The sequence below is a fragment of the Papaver somniferum genome, chromosome 9 (assembly GCF_003573695.1).
Source record: "Papaver somniferum cultivar HN1 chromosome 9, ASM357369v1, whole genome shotgun sequence".
NCBI classification, from domain to species: domain Eukaryota; kingdom Viridiplantae; phylum Streptophyta; class Magnoliopsida; order Ranunculales; family Papaveraceae; genus Papaver; species Papaver somniferum.
In genome coordinates this window covers 182811400-182830346 of record NC_039366.1, presented here as the reverse complement: position 1 = coordinate 182830346, position 18947 = coordinate 182811400, and the positions used below count along the sequence as shown (strand labels likewise).

At 35.5% G+C, this 18947-nt stretch overlaps 1 protein-coding gene across 1 annotated transcript; it reads right to left on the bottom strand.

Moving 5' to 3' along the window:
* Nucleotides 1–77: 77 nt before the first annotated feature.
* On the bottom strand, nt 78–7389 carry LOC113309751 (4-alpha-glucanotransferase DPE2-like). The gene is made up of 22 exons (XM_026558265.1): nt 6511–7389; nt 5727–5844; nt 5543–5598; nt 5333–5460; nt 5103–5232; nt 4806–5002; nt 4416–4494; nt 4282–4320; nt 4080–4199; nt 3774–3875; nt 3566–3649; nt 3238–3480; nt 2952–3077; nt 2753–2827; nt 2539–2610; nt 2237–2353; nt 2018–2115; nt 1648–1807; nt 1455–1553; nt 888–1085; nt 594–690; nt 78–503 (listed from the first exon to the last, which is right to left on the bottom strand). The coding sequence occupies exons 1-22, from the start codon at nt 6853–6855 to the stop codon at nt 307–309; spliced, it is 2880 nt and encodes a 959-aa protein (XP_026414050.1). The 5' UTR covers nt 6856–7389; the 3' UTR covers nt 78–306.
* Nucleotides 7390–18947: the final 11558 nt, after the last annotated feature.

Below are 18947 nucleotides of genomic sequence, written 5' to 3'. Positions count from 1 at the left end.
TGGGTATGGCGTCAAAATGCGTTGCTCAGTTATCACTTAAATGTTGCACCTTCAGCCGTTCTAAAATCCAAGTTAAATTTTGAAAACACCAGATTATGCCATGAAAATGCATACGCTGCTGCATCAAGAACTGCATTGTTCAAAAAGTTATATACCAGAATATATATAAGTGACCTTATTAGACTCGTTCATTACTTCATACATGCATGGGAAGTTCCTCCATGAAATTATTAGAGAGTGGGAGAGAGAAACCCAACCATTAGACAGTTGATGTCCCAAGGTAGATTGAACTACAGAAACAGAACCCTACTTTTGTGCAGCACCATTTGTGACCTTTCTTTGCCCATTAACTAATTGCTGCTTGTCTGGCAAAGTTACAGGCATGGGTGTATCATCGGCTTGCTCTAGAGAAGGTAGTGATCTCCCACTGCTTTGAACAATACTTCTTATCTTTGTTTTGATCTCCTTATCATTCATCAAAGTTTCTAATGATACATGTACACCTGAAAATAAGAGAAGAAGATATGTATAAAATGCAAACTGGAAGGAGGCAAACCAATGCTGTGAAAGAGAAAAAAAAAAAAGGTACGTACGGTATCTCCAGTAGTGCTTTGGATTCGTTGGATCATTGATAGTTTCCTCTGCCGCAGGTCGTGATTTTGTATATTCTTCTTTCAGCGCTAACAAATCCTGTTAACAGAACACATTTTACATTCCGGATAAATAACTAAATACATTTTACATTCCGGATAAATAACTAAATACATTTTACATTCCGGATAAATGAAAAGTATTTTTGGTAACATCCTACATCTATGGATAATTTAGAAGTGATCAAGGTTGCCAAGGCATATGTGGAGGTAATGCCCATTAAAAATCACTTTTACCTGGAGGGGGAAAATTGCCCACATTGACGGTGCTTCAGCATGCTGTCGTAAGATGAAGTGTGCAACCTCAGGAACACATGTAGAAGGTGGTTCTTCACTTGACCCTACCACGGTTTTATAAAAGCGAGAGCTTCTTTCCTCATCTTCTTCCCACCAAGCACGCATGGTTGAGCAGTCATGGCATGATGGTGCACAAACCTACAGCGAAATTCCCATATTTCCTTTAGATCAAAACCTAGCAGTAGTTAATTTGATAATTAATCTAAAATATAGGATCCTCTGACATTGATGTGTCTGTGGGGGACAAAATGTGAACTAGAGAATTCATGCTGTTTAGCAACAATGCCTCACCATAAGAATTATAACAAGCAACATTAATATCTCAAGTGAAGTGAGTAAGCTGAAGTATAAATATAAGAGGTCAAAAATAAGTGAAAATAGTGACACCATAACTTTGAAGTTTTGACATCAGTACAACCATATAGGTTTCAAGATGGCATAAGATATTACAGCGTAAAGGACAAGTAGACTGCAAAGTAAAATGGCAAAAGGGTGGTAAGAGTTTACCGTCATATGACTATATTGAGAAGGAATACCAAACTCCACACCGGATTCACTTGGCATACGTTGAATACGTAAACCTAATAAACCTAGCTCTTGCAAAACCTGGATTACAATTTGCAAACACGAATACATGAGATCTTAACATCACGGTAGCTTACAATTACATAAATATGATAGTGAGAGAGAGGAAGCATACAGGGTGAACACAGTTAGGAATGAGGCCAAGATCCTCTCCACAGGCTAACATATCTGATGAGTTCAAGAGGGCAGGCAGAGTCTTCATTGCATTTTCACTCCAAAGAGTTTCTTGCCGTTGGAAATAGTAATCATGGTATAACCTTTTTAGTACATTTTTACTGTACCAAGGAAAAGTTCAATCAGAAACTATAAACAATGGATTTGTAACACATGTTAACATAAAACAAACTGAAAAGAAATTAAAGGAGCGAGGGATTTGCATGAGCTAGTTGATAACCCTTGTACATAATACATAAGTAATGTTGGAAACTGGTGTATAATGTTTCTGGACTAAGTGTGTTCTACGAAATCTTAATACATCTATATACCTGTGATCATCCAGGGCTTGAAAGTTTGATGTATCTTCGAGAATAAACCGAGGATAAAATTTCCTTGCATCCTCAGGGTCTCTAATAAGAACGACATTCTGCAAAGCCAAACAAACCGGTAGCATCATATTAGATGATAAAAGATGGGCATCATATAAAGAGACGGAAAAATAGAGAATAAATGAGGACTTGTAATATAACTCAATCTGTGATCATTACCTTGATGAGATTAAACAGTTCACTTTGTACGTTGACTTCACTCTCCAACCATGACTTTCCATCACATTCTTTAAGTTTGGAAACAATCTTTTTCTCCGTGTTGCAATCCTCCTTGAACTACATCACAAAGTTCCAAAACAGAAACTCATGTGAAGAGATTGAACTATTTCACAGAGCAGGCAAATATTAAAGGCTAGAGAAATTCACTAATCATGGATATGACTCAAGATTGTAGCAGTGAAACTGTATGATTTGCTATATTAATTAAGTAGAAGACGCATTATAGGAGCTAGTTTAGTTACCTCGAAGCAGGACTTCTGATACTCATTCAAGAAATTTGAAGCAATAACGGACCAAGAATCTCCAAATTTCTCCTGAATCACCAAAGGATGCATTGACAAGCGTACAAAGTGAAAATTAGAATTGGAGAAGGCAACAATTAGATTTTTGATTTGTGTGATACACCCTCAAGGGAAATCAAGGATCACCAGTTACCATATAAAGAAGTAATTATACCTGTAACATTTCTTGTCGAATATATGGACGGCATAGACGACCGAAGTCCCATATTCCCTCCTTTTCAAGCTCTTCCTACAATCAAATTTTTGGGCCAAGAACGATATATATGAATAACAATAATGAATTTCAATTCTGTACATGGATTTGCATTAGTATCTTCACAAACGATGTATTGAAACAGAAAGCATGTTCATACTTGACTTAGAGCGATTGATGGCCTAAATTTTCCAACGAGACCCGTGACAGCATGTTCAGGAAGCTCCCATATCCTAAAGAAACCCAGGATATGATCTATTCTGTAAGCCGTGAAGTATTTCGACATCTTTGAAGAGAAACAAAAGAAAAATGTTTATCACTGGTGACTTCAGGTAAAGGAATGAAAGGTTTTACAGATTAAAAAAAATATATTTGTAATAATTATGAGGCCCATAAACAAATTAAATTTATCACCATCAGATCCGAAGATGTGGTAAGAAAGAAACCTGAGTCAAACGAGCACGCCACCAAGCATAGTTGTCTTTTGACATTTCCTCCCAATTGTAAGTGGGGAACCCCCAATTTTGTCCATTTTTATCAAAGTAATCGGGAGGTGCTCCAGTAGATGTGGTCATTCGGAACAAATTCGGACTAACCCAAGTATCAACACTGTTTCTGTCCACCCCAATTGGTAGATCCCCCTTCAGGATCACTCTATTCTTTCTTGCATATGCAGATGCTTCCGACAGCTGCAAACACATCCAATTTAGAGCATCACCATTGATAACTTTAGCATATACAATTCACATGAAGTTCACAACCATCATTACTTACCTGTAGGTATAAATGATACTGGATATAGTAGTGGAAGCAAATAATGTCATAGTGAACTGTATCCTTTGAAACAAGTTTCTCAAGCTGCAACTCATGAAAATACCAAATCAGGGGTTTGCGTGGCAAAAAGATACCCTTTTCTGTAGTAAGATAATAAATAAAGATTGCTTCAGAAACAAAGGTATCCCAAAAGGGTTTCACTGGTTACCTTTTCTTTTGAGAATTGAGAAAAACGACCCCACTGGCTGTGATCCGATGTTTCAAAGAAGTCCCTCAAGAAACAGAATGCAGCATATGGTTTTAACCATTCCTTTTGTCAATAAAACACAAAGCAATAAGTCCAATATAAATTATTAAATTTAAATATCAATAGCTGAGTCATATAAGACAAATTTCAGCCAGAAAAAGAAAAGCAAAGGAAAATGTACACACACTCAAAGATCGAGGGAATTTTAGCAAGAAACACCGGAATAGGAAAATGCATGTCTGATAGAAAAAGCAATATCTGAAGTACCTCATTCTCAGAGAAAAATTTCTTAAATGCACTGGAAGTAAGCACAGAGTCCTTCTCTACAGAGAATATTTTCTTGGCAATTGAAAGTTTGGTGGCCAACGTAGCCTCGTAATCAACAGCCTGCAAAATATAAGCTATGAAATTTCACAATTCAGATACAATATCAAAGTAGCTTTCTAAGATCTTAGCAGGAAATATTTACTTTTCCATCCAGCCTTTCCTTTGCATCCATGATTTCTTGCTGCACTCACAACAAAGAATAATAAATCAGGCATCAACATAAACAAACACCGCCCAAGATGCTGGACAAATTAAATAGAAAAGAGATGGAAGAACCTTAATCTCTTTTGATATATCTTTTGAAAGCGCCTGAACTCTTAGATATAATGGATGCAGCGCAACCACAGACAGAGAACTGCAGGACCAAAATGTTGGGCTTTAGTGATATTAATACTCATCGTTTTGAAACTAACTCGTTTTTTTCCTCAATTTTAGAATTAGTTGGGCCACAAACAGTCACAGACTCACAATAAACTTATGAAAGGTGAGTATAAAAGTCATGGTGCTTCATAAATACCCAAAACTGGACATCTATGCCTATACAAGGCAGAAAGTACATGAATTCATTCAAAGCAAGCCAAAATACATCAGAAACTTGCGATACAAAAGAAGTACCTAAATAAAGCAATTCCTAAACCCAAAGGTGGGAAAAAGAAAAAAAATTACCTGTAAGGATATGAATCCCACCACATCCCATTTACTGATGTGTCATTAATTGGCAAAAGCTGAACCAAATGGAATCCTGAATCAACTGCCCAGTCGACAAGTAACTTCAGGTCAAGAAACTCCCCAACACCAAGATCTTCTTCAGACCTAACTGAGAACATGGGGATAGCAACACCAGCACCCCTCCATGGCAATTCCTGAAAAATAAAAAAGGTATGTGTTACGCCTTACTTCTAGTTCATACCCAAGTAAACATAACTATAAGAAAAATAACCTAGTCCACATTTTAAAATTTACCCGAAAGATGCCATCAGATAGGGAAATGTATTTCGGTGTACTATTTGATGTTGAGTCAACATAGAGCTCCCTTTGTGGCCCAACTTCTAGTGAAATATTTCCTGCCTTGCCATGCTGGCAGTACTTGTATGTGGAGCCACTGTTAAGGGAAATATAAGAGAGAATGATACTAAGTGAAAAATGTATAGAAGACAATCGTTTGCATAAGATAGCAACTCCAAAAAGGATATTTAATTGGGAGTTCGCTTTTTCGCATCACACAATTTGCTTCCCAAGAAGCAAAACCTGCATGGCTTAGTTTAAGCCCACCCTGGAGGTTCCACTGCCCCAACTGGGCTGAGCTACCAGTCACATATACCTGCAAAAATGTTATCAACCTGGAACGATTGCTTGTTGAATAACAAAATAACTAAAGCAATAGTTGGTGAAGAGAAACCTACTGATGTGTTGTCTTCAATCCTTGGGCAGCTAACACTGAAATGAACGATGACTGTATCTGTTCATAGGATCAAGATTTTTATATAAATATGTAATGTGTTACTCGGCAGGTGGAGATCAGCAAAAATAAAATCAAATAAGAGCAGCTCCGAATGACCGTGATAGTTAATCCGAGTATTAATTTACCCTCTTGTTCATGTTTGGTCGGAAAGGCTCCTACTGGTGTTTCCAAATCTAAACTCCAACCTTTGTGAAATATTACATTTTTGAATGCGCTTCTGTAAAAGAGAGTCTCTGAAGCAGACTGGATTCAGAAAGTAAAGGCAATTTTCAGGTGAATTCGGCAAATTAAAATTTTGAACAAGCTAAAAGATATAAAAAGGATCCAAACTTGAAGTTTGAGCATGCATTGCACATACATTGTGAATAAGTCCAAGACCTACAGTATGTACATTGCTAAAAGAGGTGAAAACCTACTGTTTCACACCCAAAAAAAAAAAATACAGTGTTGCGGGTAAACGAAGGTATCTTTGGGATAAAAGTTAACGCTCAATCTTCTTCTACTATTTTCTTTTCGATAGGTAAAGTCACTTTTATACAACAATCAGAATGTAAGAATATGCACGAACAAGCATCCATACATTTAGAGGTAAAAACTAATCATAAAAATCTTCTGAACAAGGGGAAATAAAATCAACCATTACTAACTATTAAGCAAGTGTAAATCATTATTAATTTGTGATATAAAAAAGAAGTCAGTTAACACTCATAATCTACTAAAATTTGACAGCCACAGTAGGCAACTAATGATTACTTGATTTAATCAGCAATAATAAGAAGTAGCAGAATCTATAACTCAACATGTGTTAGGCATATAATGAATCAAACAAAACAAGGGTAAAATCATCGTAACTAATCAAATAATCCAATTGCCAAAAATGTAAGCAATTGAGAAATTAAGATGAATCACCTGCCAAAGGTCATGCAGCTCAACAATTTCACCATCTTGAACACCTTCAGGCAAAAATATCTTTCTCTTTTTCCCAGCTTCCCATCTCAAAACATGTCTATTATCATCAACCAAATAATAACTATAGTCACATTCAAATCCACTAGGAACTTTAATACTTCCTTTCCAAATAAGTTGATCACCTTGATGAGATGGAATCAACAATAAACCTTGTTTCACATTCCATGAACCAAGTAGAGGTTCAGAACCACTTATAACAAGATTTTGTCCCCATTGAGTAAAATAAGGTATTCTAAAACTCAAATTCACTGTTTTTAGGGTTTCTTTTCCTAACAGATTCACCATTTTTGCTTACCCAAATCTCAAATGAGTTGATAAAAACAATGAAGAAAAGAAAAGAAAAAAATATAGCAGGGGTTTGGGAATGAAACAGAGAATGAGTGATGAGGGTTTTTGTTTGGTAAAAAAGAGAAATGTGGGGAGACAAAGTAGTGAAAGATCACATTTAGATTTTGGATGGACTATAGAAAAACAAATTCAAACAAAAATACAGAAAAAAAAAAATGAAAAATTGTTAGATCTTTTGGTTTTTTCAGTGCATTTGAATCACAGAAATTTGTATGGGAACTGTATCTCTCTCTGCTCCGTGTATTGTTAGGAGAGAGTGTGACAGTCGGGTTTGGAATTCAGCAGGTGTTAGTTTGTTAGTGGAGAGTGAAAGAAGGCTATTTGCTGGAATGACACTCCTGAAAACAAGTTTACACTCATAACTGAACTGGACTCTACTACTGATTCAGATTCATCACGAGATCCATTATTATATCGGTAATTTTAAGATGATCAGGAATCATGATTGTAAGACGTGGCAATCTAGCAAAACTTTTGGCTGGAGTAAGTGGAGTGACACACTTTTCCCTTTTTTCTTTCTTTTTTATAAAATATATATATAACCTTTTCCCGTTAAATAGAATGATTAGCAAAATTCAGCCAAATCTGAATCAATTGATTCAGTAACTCACACGCCCCATACATAAGTTCACCCAACTTTATATCTTTTGTGTGAGAAGGAGAAATGAGGGTTGCTCTTCGTTCACATAAATTTCAAGGATACAAACAGATTTGCTGAAAAGAAAGAATGAATCAGGTATTCCATTGCATGAATCTTTTTCAAATAAAAGCAAGACTGGGTGTGCACATTCCCTACCCATATCCGTCAATCCTATCCTACCCGCCAGTGTTTTAACCGTATACTATCCTATCCACTATTTGGCGGGTAGGGTGACGGGTAAAGATTTTCTTAACCGCCGTTAGATGGATAGGGTGACGGGTAAAGCTCGAAATTATCCTACCTTACCCGCCTACCCGCCTATTTATCTAACAGCCGTTAGTAGCCGATGATCTTTCTACTATTGATCATCTTTGCCGTTAGTTTTTTATTAATCAACTCAATCTAAAAACTAAATTCATTTTCGTTTCATCTCTACATACTTCTCCTCTCTAACGAAGGGCCAGTAATGTTGCATCTCCGCCACCTCCACCTCCACCGTCTTCTCAACTTGAGGTCAGAGAAAGTAAGAAGCGGAAGAGGACATCTTGGGTATGGGGGCATTTTACGACGAGTTTTGATGAAGATGGTATTAAATGGGGGAAGTGTAACCATTGTGAAGGTATGATGCTTTTGTTTGTTCATTTTTCCCTAGTTAGATTGGCAGTACCATTGGGTACATATTTAGATAGGATGGCTCTTATTTGCTGTGTTGTTGCAAGATTTCATTTTTGTTTTTTGTGAAGCATTTTTTGTATACACAATCAAGGTAGTAACTACTAACCAGAAAATCCAGAATATAGAAAACTAAAAAAAAAAAAACAGTTATACCCGCCACCCTATCCTGCCCGACCCGCCAATTAATGGGTCGGGTAAAATCTTATCCGTTTAGTGGTGGGTAAGGTGACGGGTAAAAAAATTCTTACCCGCCAGTCAGCGGGTAGGGTGACGAAATAGGCCATATCCTACCCACCCTACCCGTTGTGCAGCCCTAAGCAAGACTAATTTTTTATTCATATTAACGGTCTCAGTCTTGGATGTAGACGTAGTTTTGTCAATGCTTCATTCAAACGCCGTGAAGAATAATAATACTTACCATCGTTTCATTTTGTCCGTCCAATCTATTTTCAGAAAAGAAAACAAAAAACACATGGACTCGTTAAAGGATTTCATTCACGTGATATGATAGGGTTCGTTCGTGATATGATTGGGTTCGTTCGTATAAATTGGACATCATAATTGTTGGTTCCAAATGGAAGCAGTGGAGCCAAGAAGATGAACTTGATGTTTTGATTTGTTAGCTAAGACACACGAATTTGGGTTGCCAATGGGTCTGGGTCGTTCCAGTTACCGTTGGATCCGACTTCATAAAGAAAAAAAGACTATTATTGGGGAGTCACATTCCATTAGATGGACGTCATCTATTAGGACAAAAACGGATCACTCATAAGTAATATCAAAAATCCCTTATCTCAAATAATTTTGTAATGACTAAACAATCCTTATTTAGTTAATTTTAATTTAATTAGATAAAAATTAAATTAACGAATTTTGTTGTATACTTGGTGAACTCTATGACAAAGTTTTTGTGTGAAGAAAAACTGACCCTAAAATAAACTTCTACGGTTGGAAATAATCCAAACCTGGACGTAAAATCACTTCTACGGTTGGAAATTATCCAAACCTAGACGTAAAATAAGATTCTACGGTTGGAATTAAAAGGAACCTGGACGTAAAATGAGCTTCTACGGTTGGAACTAATCCAAACCTGGACGTAAAATTACATGCAAATAAAATTCTACGGTTGGAATTAATCCAAACCTGGACGTAAAATCACTTCTAGTTAAAGGGTAATCTAGACATTTTGTATATGTGTTAGGATATCTCATAACCATTTTTTTGGACATTAAGAATCCAAGTGAAGCCCCTCTATTGAAGTGTGACGCTCCAATAATAACCTTCTAAAAAAACTATATACCCATTAGGTTTTTAGAATATTTTTTTCCTTTTATCTCCTGCGCATGAATTTGAATCTAATGTATTTTCATATAAAATTATTATTATACGAATATTCTAATTGAAGAATAACATCAAAAAAGATAAATAAATATCCAAAAAGATCAAACGAAACTAGGTGAGACTTTTGGATTTTCGGAAAAAATTAACAAATAATTTTTTAGATAAGTGATAAGACTGTATTAATAACTTCGAAAATTACAAGAGAAGAAAGAGTCTTATATGTCCCTCAAACAAGTTATACAGTCAGCCCTTCCAAGATATAGGAAAGTCGGCCAACCATGGAAAACAATAACTGCAAAATTATAAGTTCCCCATAAACCTCGCTAACTGAAATAACAACGTAGCTTCGTTGAATATTTTTATTCATGCCGAATTGAATCCGACCCAACTGCAAAAACAATCCATCCGAAACGCGTTATGTCCTCACCTCTTAAAATACCCTCTATCAGTATTAAACTTCGAACAGACTGTATCATACACTTCACTACAGGCTAAGGGAAACACGAGACATAAATGCACTCTTCATAAAACGTCACAATTTTAGCTCTAGCTCTAACAGCTAGATCCCTGACATTTGAGAAAAAAAGCTTCATTTAAAATTGAGCTTCTGTGGCTGTAGCGGACAACAAGACTTACCCCTTTTCGAAGTATTACCATCAATTGTTGTTGTAGATTTCTCCTTACTTTTTTCCTGACTTTCTCTTCGTCATTTTCCATGATCACATCTGCCCGGTTCAAGACTCTCTGAGCATCCTCCTCCCCAATAGGGTCAAACACTATACTTATTGGTACTATTTGTTGCGGAGTTATAGTTGGAATAGGATATACAACATATGGCAGAGCAGTGTCATCCTCCACCCCTCATCATAAACCTCTGCACATTCACCTGAACTAGCTGGAGGCCTCAGTATCCACCGTCTCAGCCAATTCATCAATGAGATTACTTGATGCAGTATTTATAATTTCTTAAGCGAACTTCGACATTTTAACCCCTCATCCTCCTGCTGAAAACACCTAATATCATCATCTCCAAGATGTTCCTTAGCTTCCCTTATACATATTATTTGCTCCTCTCATTTACTTTCAGTACGTGTCATTGCCCTTTTTATCACCTCGCAGTATTCAGTCACCTCATGACCAAAAATCTTACAATGATCACAAACGAAACTATACTCCATCCTCAAAGTAACATCATCAACTTTAATAGGTTTTCCAAGAGCTTCACATGGCGACAGTAAAATCTTCTCAGTCCAATATCTAACTTCAAGCCCTTTAATTGAATCCACACCATAGCATATGTTGATCGATGTTTTTAGGGTCGAAGTTAGGAACCCATTCCTAGGGATAAACAACTTGATGGTATTTAATACCCTTATAATCCACATACTCTAACATTAGTCTTCCTTCGTCTCTTACATGTATCTTGTCAGCTTCATTAGTAAAAATCATTGTAAAAACCCACGAGATAAAGGGGTGAACTTGCAGCTCTCTTTTAAACTCCACATAGACAATAAAATTCTCTTTGAACTTTAAATTTTATCTTCCTACGGTCTAATCTTTCTATCAAACTATATTTCATCTCCCCCTCATACTCAAATTCGAGTCCTTCCGTTAATTCCATCAATGGATAATCTCCTTTAGCTTTCACGAAAGGTTCAGGCAATAACTCAATATTAATGCTCATAGAAACCATACTTCTACAACCATCACGGTAACAAGAATTTTCTGGGTGATCTTTCTCATGATCGACCATTACAAATCTCGTACAAAGTTAAAGCACATATAATAAGGAACTCGAGAAAACACAAAACCTAAAAAGCTCCAAAAAATCCGGAGATCTAGGAAGGATTGGCTAATAAAATTAACAAACAAGTGATGAATATTGCAGGTAAAAGACCCGTTATGACACAGAAAGTTTGTTGGTTCCAAACGGTTCTACCCGTCAGGTACCAATCTTGCTAATGGGTCCAATTTTTAGACTGGAACAAGACCCTATTCACCCGATTTTGGGAAATAGGATGATAGCCCTATTACAAGCCCATGTAGTTACCCAATGGGGAAAAAAATCATATCCCGATGGAAATGGGATTCGACCTACACATTTTGGAATAAATACCAGGTGTCTGACCAACTCAAATGTTGGATACTTACTTTTTTTAAGTAAGGTTAGTTATTGATAGTTGATAAATTTACTCTTTATTTATTAATAATTGATAAATTTATTCTTTATAATCTTATACTCCCCTTCTTCAATTTTAATCGTAAAAAATATATTATAACATTGTACGTATTATTATTATTTTTCAGAAAAGATGCAAGCCTCGTATGTATTGATAAAAATACTCGCATTCAATGTCGGGATCTACTACAGAATTAAACATGGATTTTATAACAATCATACCGATCATAAAGATTTTACAAAAGTAATAAGAAAATTTCAAGCTACCCAACTACATAGTAACAAGACATAATTTTAAGAAAAACCCTAACCATTTCCTGCGAATTTCTAAGTAACAAGACAAGTTTAAATGGCCTAGTTTGGATTACAAGGAACACATCCAAACTATATAACCAATCTATATATTGTAGAAATGCTAGGATCCAAAGGCCCACCCATTTCTCGTACTAAACACATAGATATCATATATCACTTTATTAGAGAGTTATATGAGAATGGTGTTATCAAATTAGAGTATGTTCCATCCGAGCGTCGGCTGGCTGATATTCTGACCAAACTCTTAGATAGAACAACTTTCGAGAATCTAAGGAAACCCATAGGGATTGTCAAGGTACATTAGTACCTTGTGCGTCCGGTTTTTCAACTTTTGCTTGCAATAGTTAAAAACCGGTTTTCAACCTTTCTCTGGTAAAGGTTGGTTGTTGTTATTCTTTTGTTTTGCATAAGGATGACAACATAAGGATATTTCAATATCAGTTCTCCCTAGAAGAAGATGCAAACATATTGGAGAAGCGGATGCGAAATTTGAGGTAACAATATTGTTAGTTAATTGTTTTCCTGTTTAAGAAAAGCCTGATTTTATTTCATATATATTTTGCTTTTGCTTAACAAAATTTCGGTACAATTGATGTTTTATTCCATTATGTGTGTATGGATGTGTGTGCGACTCAATTGTTTCCGGTTAAGAAAAACTATTATTATCTTGCTTTATTGTGTGGTATCAATTGTTTAGACTTACAAAATTTTGGTGCAATTGCGGTGCTATAATGTCTATATTGTTTCAATTGCTTCCGGTTGAGGTAAATAATTATGCAAGTTGATTTATTTTGGTTTGTATGAATTTTTTATGGCTTAACGAAAGAAAAAGTCTACTGGATGGATTGTTTAGTCTAATTCGATTTCGGATAAGAGAAGCTAAGTTTATCTTAGTTAGACTTATCAAAGTGGAGGTTTCGGTTATTCAAGTCTAATCGAATGCCTTAACAAGAAATGCTAGTTAACTAACCTAGTACTTGTCTTGTTTAAAATTTAAAGGTCTAAGTTATATGGATAATTAGAACCTGATGAGAAAAATAGAGTTATCTTTATTTTGGTCTTATCAAATGAAGCAATTGTATTTGTACAATCGGTTTAGCAAAGGGACTAAGGTGCTTAGTTGATTTTTGGTTTGATAAACTAAATTGGGAAAATTGCTTCGGGCAATTATTTCCTTGATAACATATCAAAACAAATTACTTTGTAGTTTCGGTTTTGATATTGGTTATCAAAAATGGTGTGTGGAACCCTCGTGCTTAACTCTATAGGTTTGCAAGTCTATTTTGAGATTTGTAAGATTCTTTTCGGTTTGTCCTTTTTTTTTCGTTTTTTTTTGTCATTTTGTGATAAAAATGGGGAGAAATATATGGAGTAAACAAGTGATACTGGCATTGATTTATATTGATTGGTATCACTAAGGAAAAGGACAATTGTGCTTAAACATTTATCTAACGAAAGAGTGAAAGCATAGACTAAGGGGGAGTAATATATCATATTAATTGGTATAACAAAGACGTGCGGATTGATAAAATCTACCTATCTCACCTTTAGGGGGAGTATTAGCTTTGTTATTATAATGTCAACAACGACATTTAAGGATTTAATGTATACAGGTTTTTGTGTTGTTGAATTCGGGAATCAAGCGTATGTGTAATGAATTTTTGTAATTTGTTTATCCATATGATTGTAAGAGTTTTGTCACTAAAATTGACAAAGGGGGAGATTGTTAGAGTATAGCTCGGTTGAACCCACCAAGCGTTGGTATGTCAAGTTTGGTTGTCATATTTTAGTGAATCAAAACTCATTTAAGAGTCGCTTGATTATGTACTAGAGTCAACTAAGTATAGGTTAGCTTGAAAGTATTATAATATGAGACATTAAAAGTATTGCGAAGATTTGAAGAAGTGAATAAGTAAGAAGCTACAACGACAACATCATCCTTCCACTTGAGGTTAGTGATATTTGACTTGAACTGTTTCATTCTCTAACGTATCTTTCAAGTCGTGCATATTGAAAACAAAACTGCGAAGCATGAACACTCTAGATAGACATAGTATTAAAGAATACAATATGAGGTTTATTTCTTAACCATTAAACTTTGTAGATAAGACATCGACATAATCGTTTTAATGCTATTATGATTATGTATGGGTATGAGGTGAGGATTTCATCCTAGGAAACAATGTTTTACATGTGTTTAAAGGAAGTAAGTTCATAAACTTGTTTATGAATCGAAAAGGAAATCGACAGGCGTTATTGGTATTGTTATTCATTGCATATCTTGTGAACAACCAATATGTGTGATTTAGTATAACCGCTCATGACTTGTTTGTGTTCTTGGTAAAACTATTCACAAAGGCCTGACTTATGTATTGGTATGACTTTTATTAGTGAAACCGTTCTTAAGTAATCACCTGAGATGGTATGATCGAGTTTGTGATTTGTGTATGACCGAATCTAGGTAAAGGGGAATCGATCCTAGTAAGAGGTGCAACACATCACAAAGGGGAATCGGTCCGTGTATGAGGTGCACCAAGTTTGTAGCAGAAAGGGGAACCGATCCTATAGACATGTGCAACACATATAAGTTAGATATCATATATGTGGGAACCGATCCTAGTACTAGTCAACCGAATTTTGGAAAGCTAGTGTGACTGTGCGCAGTACTCACATGGAGGTATAACCGAAACTTGTTTTGGTAGAACCGTTAAACCCATGATTTGTGATTGAGTGTTCTTGATCAATCTCATAGTTCTTAAAAGTCAGATGAACCAATTCTTAACTTGTTTGGAAGTGTGGCAAATCGGTTTCAAGGTTGTAAGTACGAAAGAAGACTTACAAAGTAAGGATGTCGACACACTTTGAACACAGGCAGTAATGTTTATCTTTAATTGTTCAAAGTTATTCCTTAATAGCTAAAGGAAGAAAATCCCAGGATCGAAACATAAATAAGTTAAGAATCTTTTAATTAAGGTCTTAATTTTATTTTAGGAAAATGAGAATTAATAATGTGCATTTACTAGTTAAAGATTTTCCAAAGAGATTTTCGGTCATTATTTTGGACACAACATTTCCAGGAATTATGGAAACCGAATTTGGAATTATATTGCATATCTTGAGAATATTTTCGGTTTTGGAAATTCCTTAGTGTCCAAACTTCCTTGTCTATAAATACTTGAAGTTTGCATTTCTAGCAAACTAATCCTTCGTGACAGCATACTTCCTCGGTTGTGTTGTTACTGGTGAAACCGCCTATTCGGAGAGGAGAGTAACCTAATTAGGAGAAATCTCTTACGACCGCTCAGTTTAAAGTTTGGGATTGAGAAGCTCTATTAGTATTGTTGGTGGGAAACTAGATAATTGCAGTTTATCTTGTGTTTTCGATTGATTTGATTGACTAACGATTGTTGAACTTTGATTGCGCCTAGTTTGTTTATGCTTGAGAATCTTCTCTTCTGATATAAGATTCACTCAAATTAGATCAAATTTTCGACATGGATCTTTAGACTATTGTTAGTGCTAAAGACGATCTTGTGATAATCCATTGTTAAAAGATTCCGTTATGTGTGTGATTGATCACAAGAGATTCAAGTTGTTGTGTGCAGGTGTTTATTGAAGATCTGAGAAGATTTGAAGACAAAGAATATACTGAAGATTTCTGATTTGGGGTTCATAATCTTTGGTGTGCACAATACTTGTTTCGGTATAAGAGGATCCAACTATAATCGGTTCATCCTTGTGGTAGATTGGATTGATTAGTTGTGTAGATCGACATCAATACAATTCTTTGTGATTAAAAGTATTGATTGCAAAATCTTAACAATTACCTTTGGTAGTTGAGAATAAGATAGATCTAAGAACCTAACGAAGGAGTTTATTGAGATAAACAGGAGAGCTTTTGTCGAACTCACATCACTTGGTTGAAGAGAGTTGCTACCAAACAGATTTGTTGTTCCTTTACTGTTTGGAATACGAACCAAAGGAATTGTTCCAAGTACGTGACTTATTCATAAGTTGGAGGTGTGGGAATACAGACGGAACTAGGTGAACTATAGGTTTATTTGTTTGGTATCAACTATACGAAGTTGGTTTAATTTTGTGTAGAGGCTTAATCCTGAGAGTATTCAATTCTGGACAAGGTCCCGATTTTTTTCTGCATTTGCGGTTTCCTCGTTAACAAAATCTTGTTGTGTCATTTACTTTATATTTCCACATTATAATTGTTTTATTATAATTAAAGTAAATCACACAAACGTTATTTCCTATTTACTTGATAAGAAATTCTATTGTGTTTGGTTAAGTCCGAACCTTTTTATCCAGTAAACATACTTCATTGTTGTATTGTCTCGATCTCGTATCCATAGACGATCACACGAAGTGTGAACCGATTAGTTGCATTGTCTCGACTTAGTCCATAGACAATCACTTTCGGACAAAGGACTTATAGGTAGGGAAAGTTTTAGCTTGAGGTATATCTGGGTACCCTCGCCTTTTCAAGGTGCAAACAATATTCTTCACTGCTTTCTAGCAGAAGCTTTGTTGTCTCTCTTCTGTTGTCTCTACTTCTCTGCTCTTTTGGCCCCTTAATTTATCCAAGCTTTATTTTACTACCTAAAAACACAAAATTAATTAGTACAAGAATTTATTCTTGAAAACAATAAAAATAAAAAATTTGAGATAATACATGACTTTAAAGTGCGAAAGATGAGTTAATTACCAATAAAAAGGTGTAGAAATATGCAATATTTGGCACTCATCAAATACCCCCAAACTTGAATTTTACTTGTCCTCAAGTGAAACAAAATTAAGAAATCCTAACTATATCACAGTCGGTGGTCTCTCGTATGCATTTAGCGCATGCACTAAGCCTTTAAACCCCTAGGTGCCCCTAGTGGACGAGTTGTAGTCTCGTGAGGGTTTACCAGAGGTGTACCCACAAAACCTTCTCCACTTCAGAGCGCATTAGGGTCCTAAGCATCCAAGGAGCTATGAGGACATAAAGTTTCTGCATGCTAGTAATAAGAAGTTAGAACTACCAAAGAACACATTCTCATCCTTAAGAGTTGAGCGAGAAATAACCATACCATATGAAAGAATTCGGTTCGAGAGTGATCACAAGCCTCGAACTCTGCCTCCCCAATAGGTTTTTATGATAACTGCACTCAAAAAGACCGCTTTTTTAGTCTCTCATCTGTGCAGACAGGAACAAAGAGAGAAATTCTGCACACGTTGAATGATGGGAAGGAGAACCTTCCGAGATAATTTCTAAAGACTCCACAAAATTGTAGGAAATAGAATCTTTTTCTGATGATCTCTAAGAAAGGAAATCAATCATTAGCGAGGATGGGAGTACTCACTTACCTTCACATCCGATCGACAATCAACACCACCCTCATAGAATCCATAGATATGTCTTCAATATTTGGTATTTGGTTTTCAACTGTTGATGATGAACTTCTTAGAACCTTGACAATTTCTAATTCTTTTCTTCAATTTCCTTGTTGCTTGGAATTTCTTCTAAAACTCTTCTTCTTTACCATGGTGTTATTTAAACAAAACTAAGAAAATAAACTGCAATAATTTTTTTTAATTAAAACGATACAACAAAATAAATAATGAAACTACTAAATCCATGGATGAAGGACTTCATCACTTAATTCTTCACAACCTGTATTGTCTTGATTTTACGAACTTCACTATTTCTCATCTTTTTCTGTTTTCTTTGCTCTAGTAGAATAAGTCTTCACTTGTGTATAGAATTCTGCTTTTTGTATGGTATCTTCACTTTGAATATGACTTTCTTATACTTTTCCTGGAATTGTTGCATGTAAACCTCGGACTATATTCAACTTTCTTCATGTATTCTGATGTCGCGCTGCTTGTTGATGATGATGTGTTTCTACAAATCTGTTGATGTTGTCGAGAGAGAGAATGGTGTTAAGTGTAAATCAAACTACAAGAATGAGTTTTCATCTTTAGACGTCACCCTCATGATTGAAAAAATTAGCACTCAAGAGATCAAAAATAGTTCTGAAAGTGGTGCGAAGTTGGGTATCTCACCATTCCTACCGGAATTTACATATGGTGACACACACTCTAAAAGGACTTTTTATATAGTCACAAAAATTGAAGGTCGGTGCCTCGCTTGATGTAAGAATAGGTAGTCTCCACTAAGGGTGATCACAACTCTAATACCAAATATCTTTGCAGCACCTAATTCTCCCACCGGCATGGTTAAATCCAAATTTAACGCTCTAACAACTAAGAAACCCCATTATGTTCTCTAGTTCTTCCAAGTTCAGTTATTTCGGTCAGACTCTCTATGTAAACATAGCTAGAAGCATGCTAGTGACTCTAAAATCTCTAAAAATTGGAGGTTTTATGCAAATATTTACAAGGATTTTAACTAAATAATTTTTTATTTTATTTTTAAATGCAAAAGACTAAAAACTCTATATGCAAAATACTCCCCCGAACCTAAATCTAACATTGTCATCAATGTTTCGAAAGATGATAAGAAATTATATAGCAACATACCATGAGAACCATGTTGATTAAAGAAAGGGGAAGAGATTACCGGTACGTCGGCGAAAGCGATATTAGAGCTTCATTATTCAAGGATAGAATCCAAAAAATTTAGCTACGATCATATTGGATTTAGGACAATATATACAAAATAGAAAGAAGCTCAACTGACTCAAGATAGAAATATAACATTACCTACTGGATTATGTACACGAAAATTTCACCATAAACCAACACCCTAAAGAGTTGAGGATCAACCCAAAAGACGGAATGCAGAAATATCAACACTCTCAAAAATAGATAACATGAGAGGGTAAGCAAGACCGTGGATATAACTAAGCTACCCCAAACCTG

Excerpts from the sequence above, each read along its gene's own strand:
- LOC113309751 (XM_026558265.1), bottom strand. The coding sequence starts at position 6,855 with ATGGTGAATCTGTTAGGAAAAGAAACCCTAAAAACAGTGAATTTGAGT. Across the intron at positions 5,461-5,542 it reads GGATTGAAGACAACACATCA|GTATATGTGACTGGTAGCTC; the intron begins GTAGGTTTCTCT and ends ACATTTTTGCAG. Across the intron at positions 4,495-4,805 it reads TGGGATTCATATCCTTACAG|TTCTCTGTCTGTGGTTGCGC; the intron begins GTAATTTTTTTT and ends TTGGTCCTGCAG.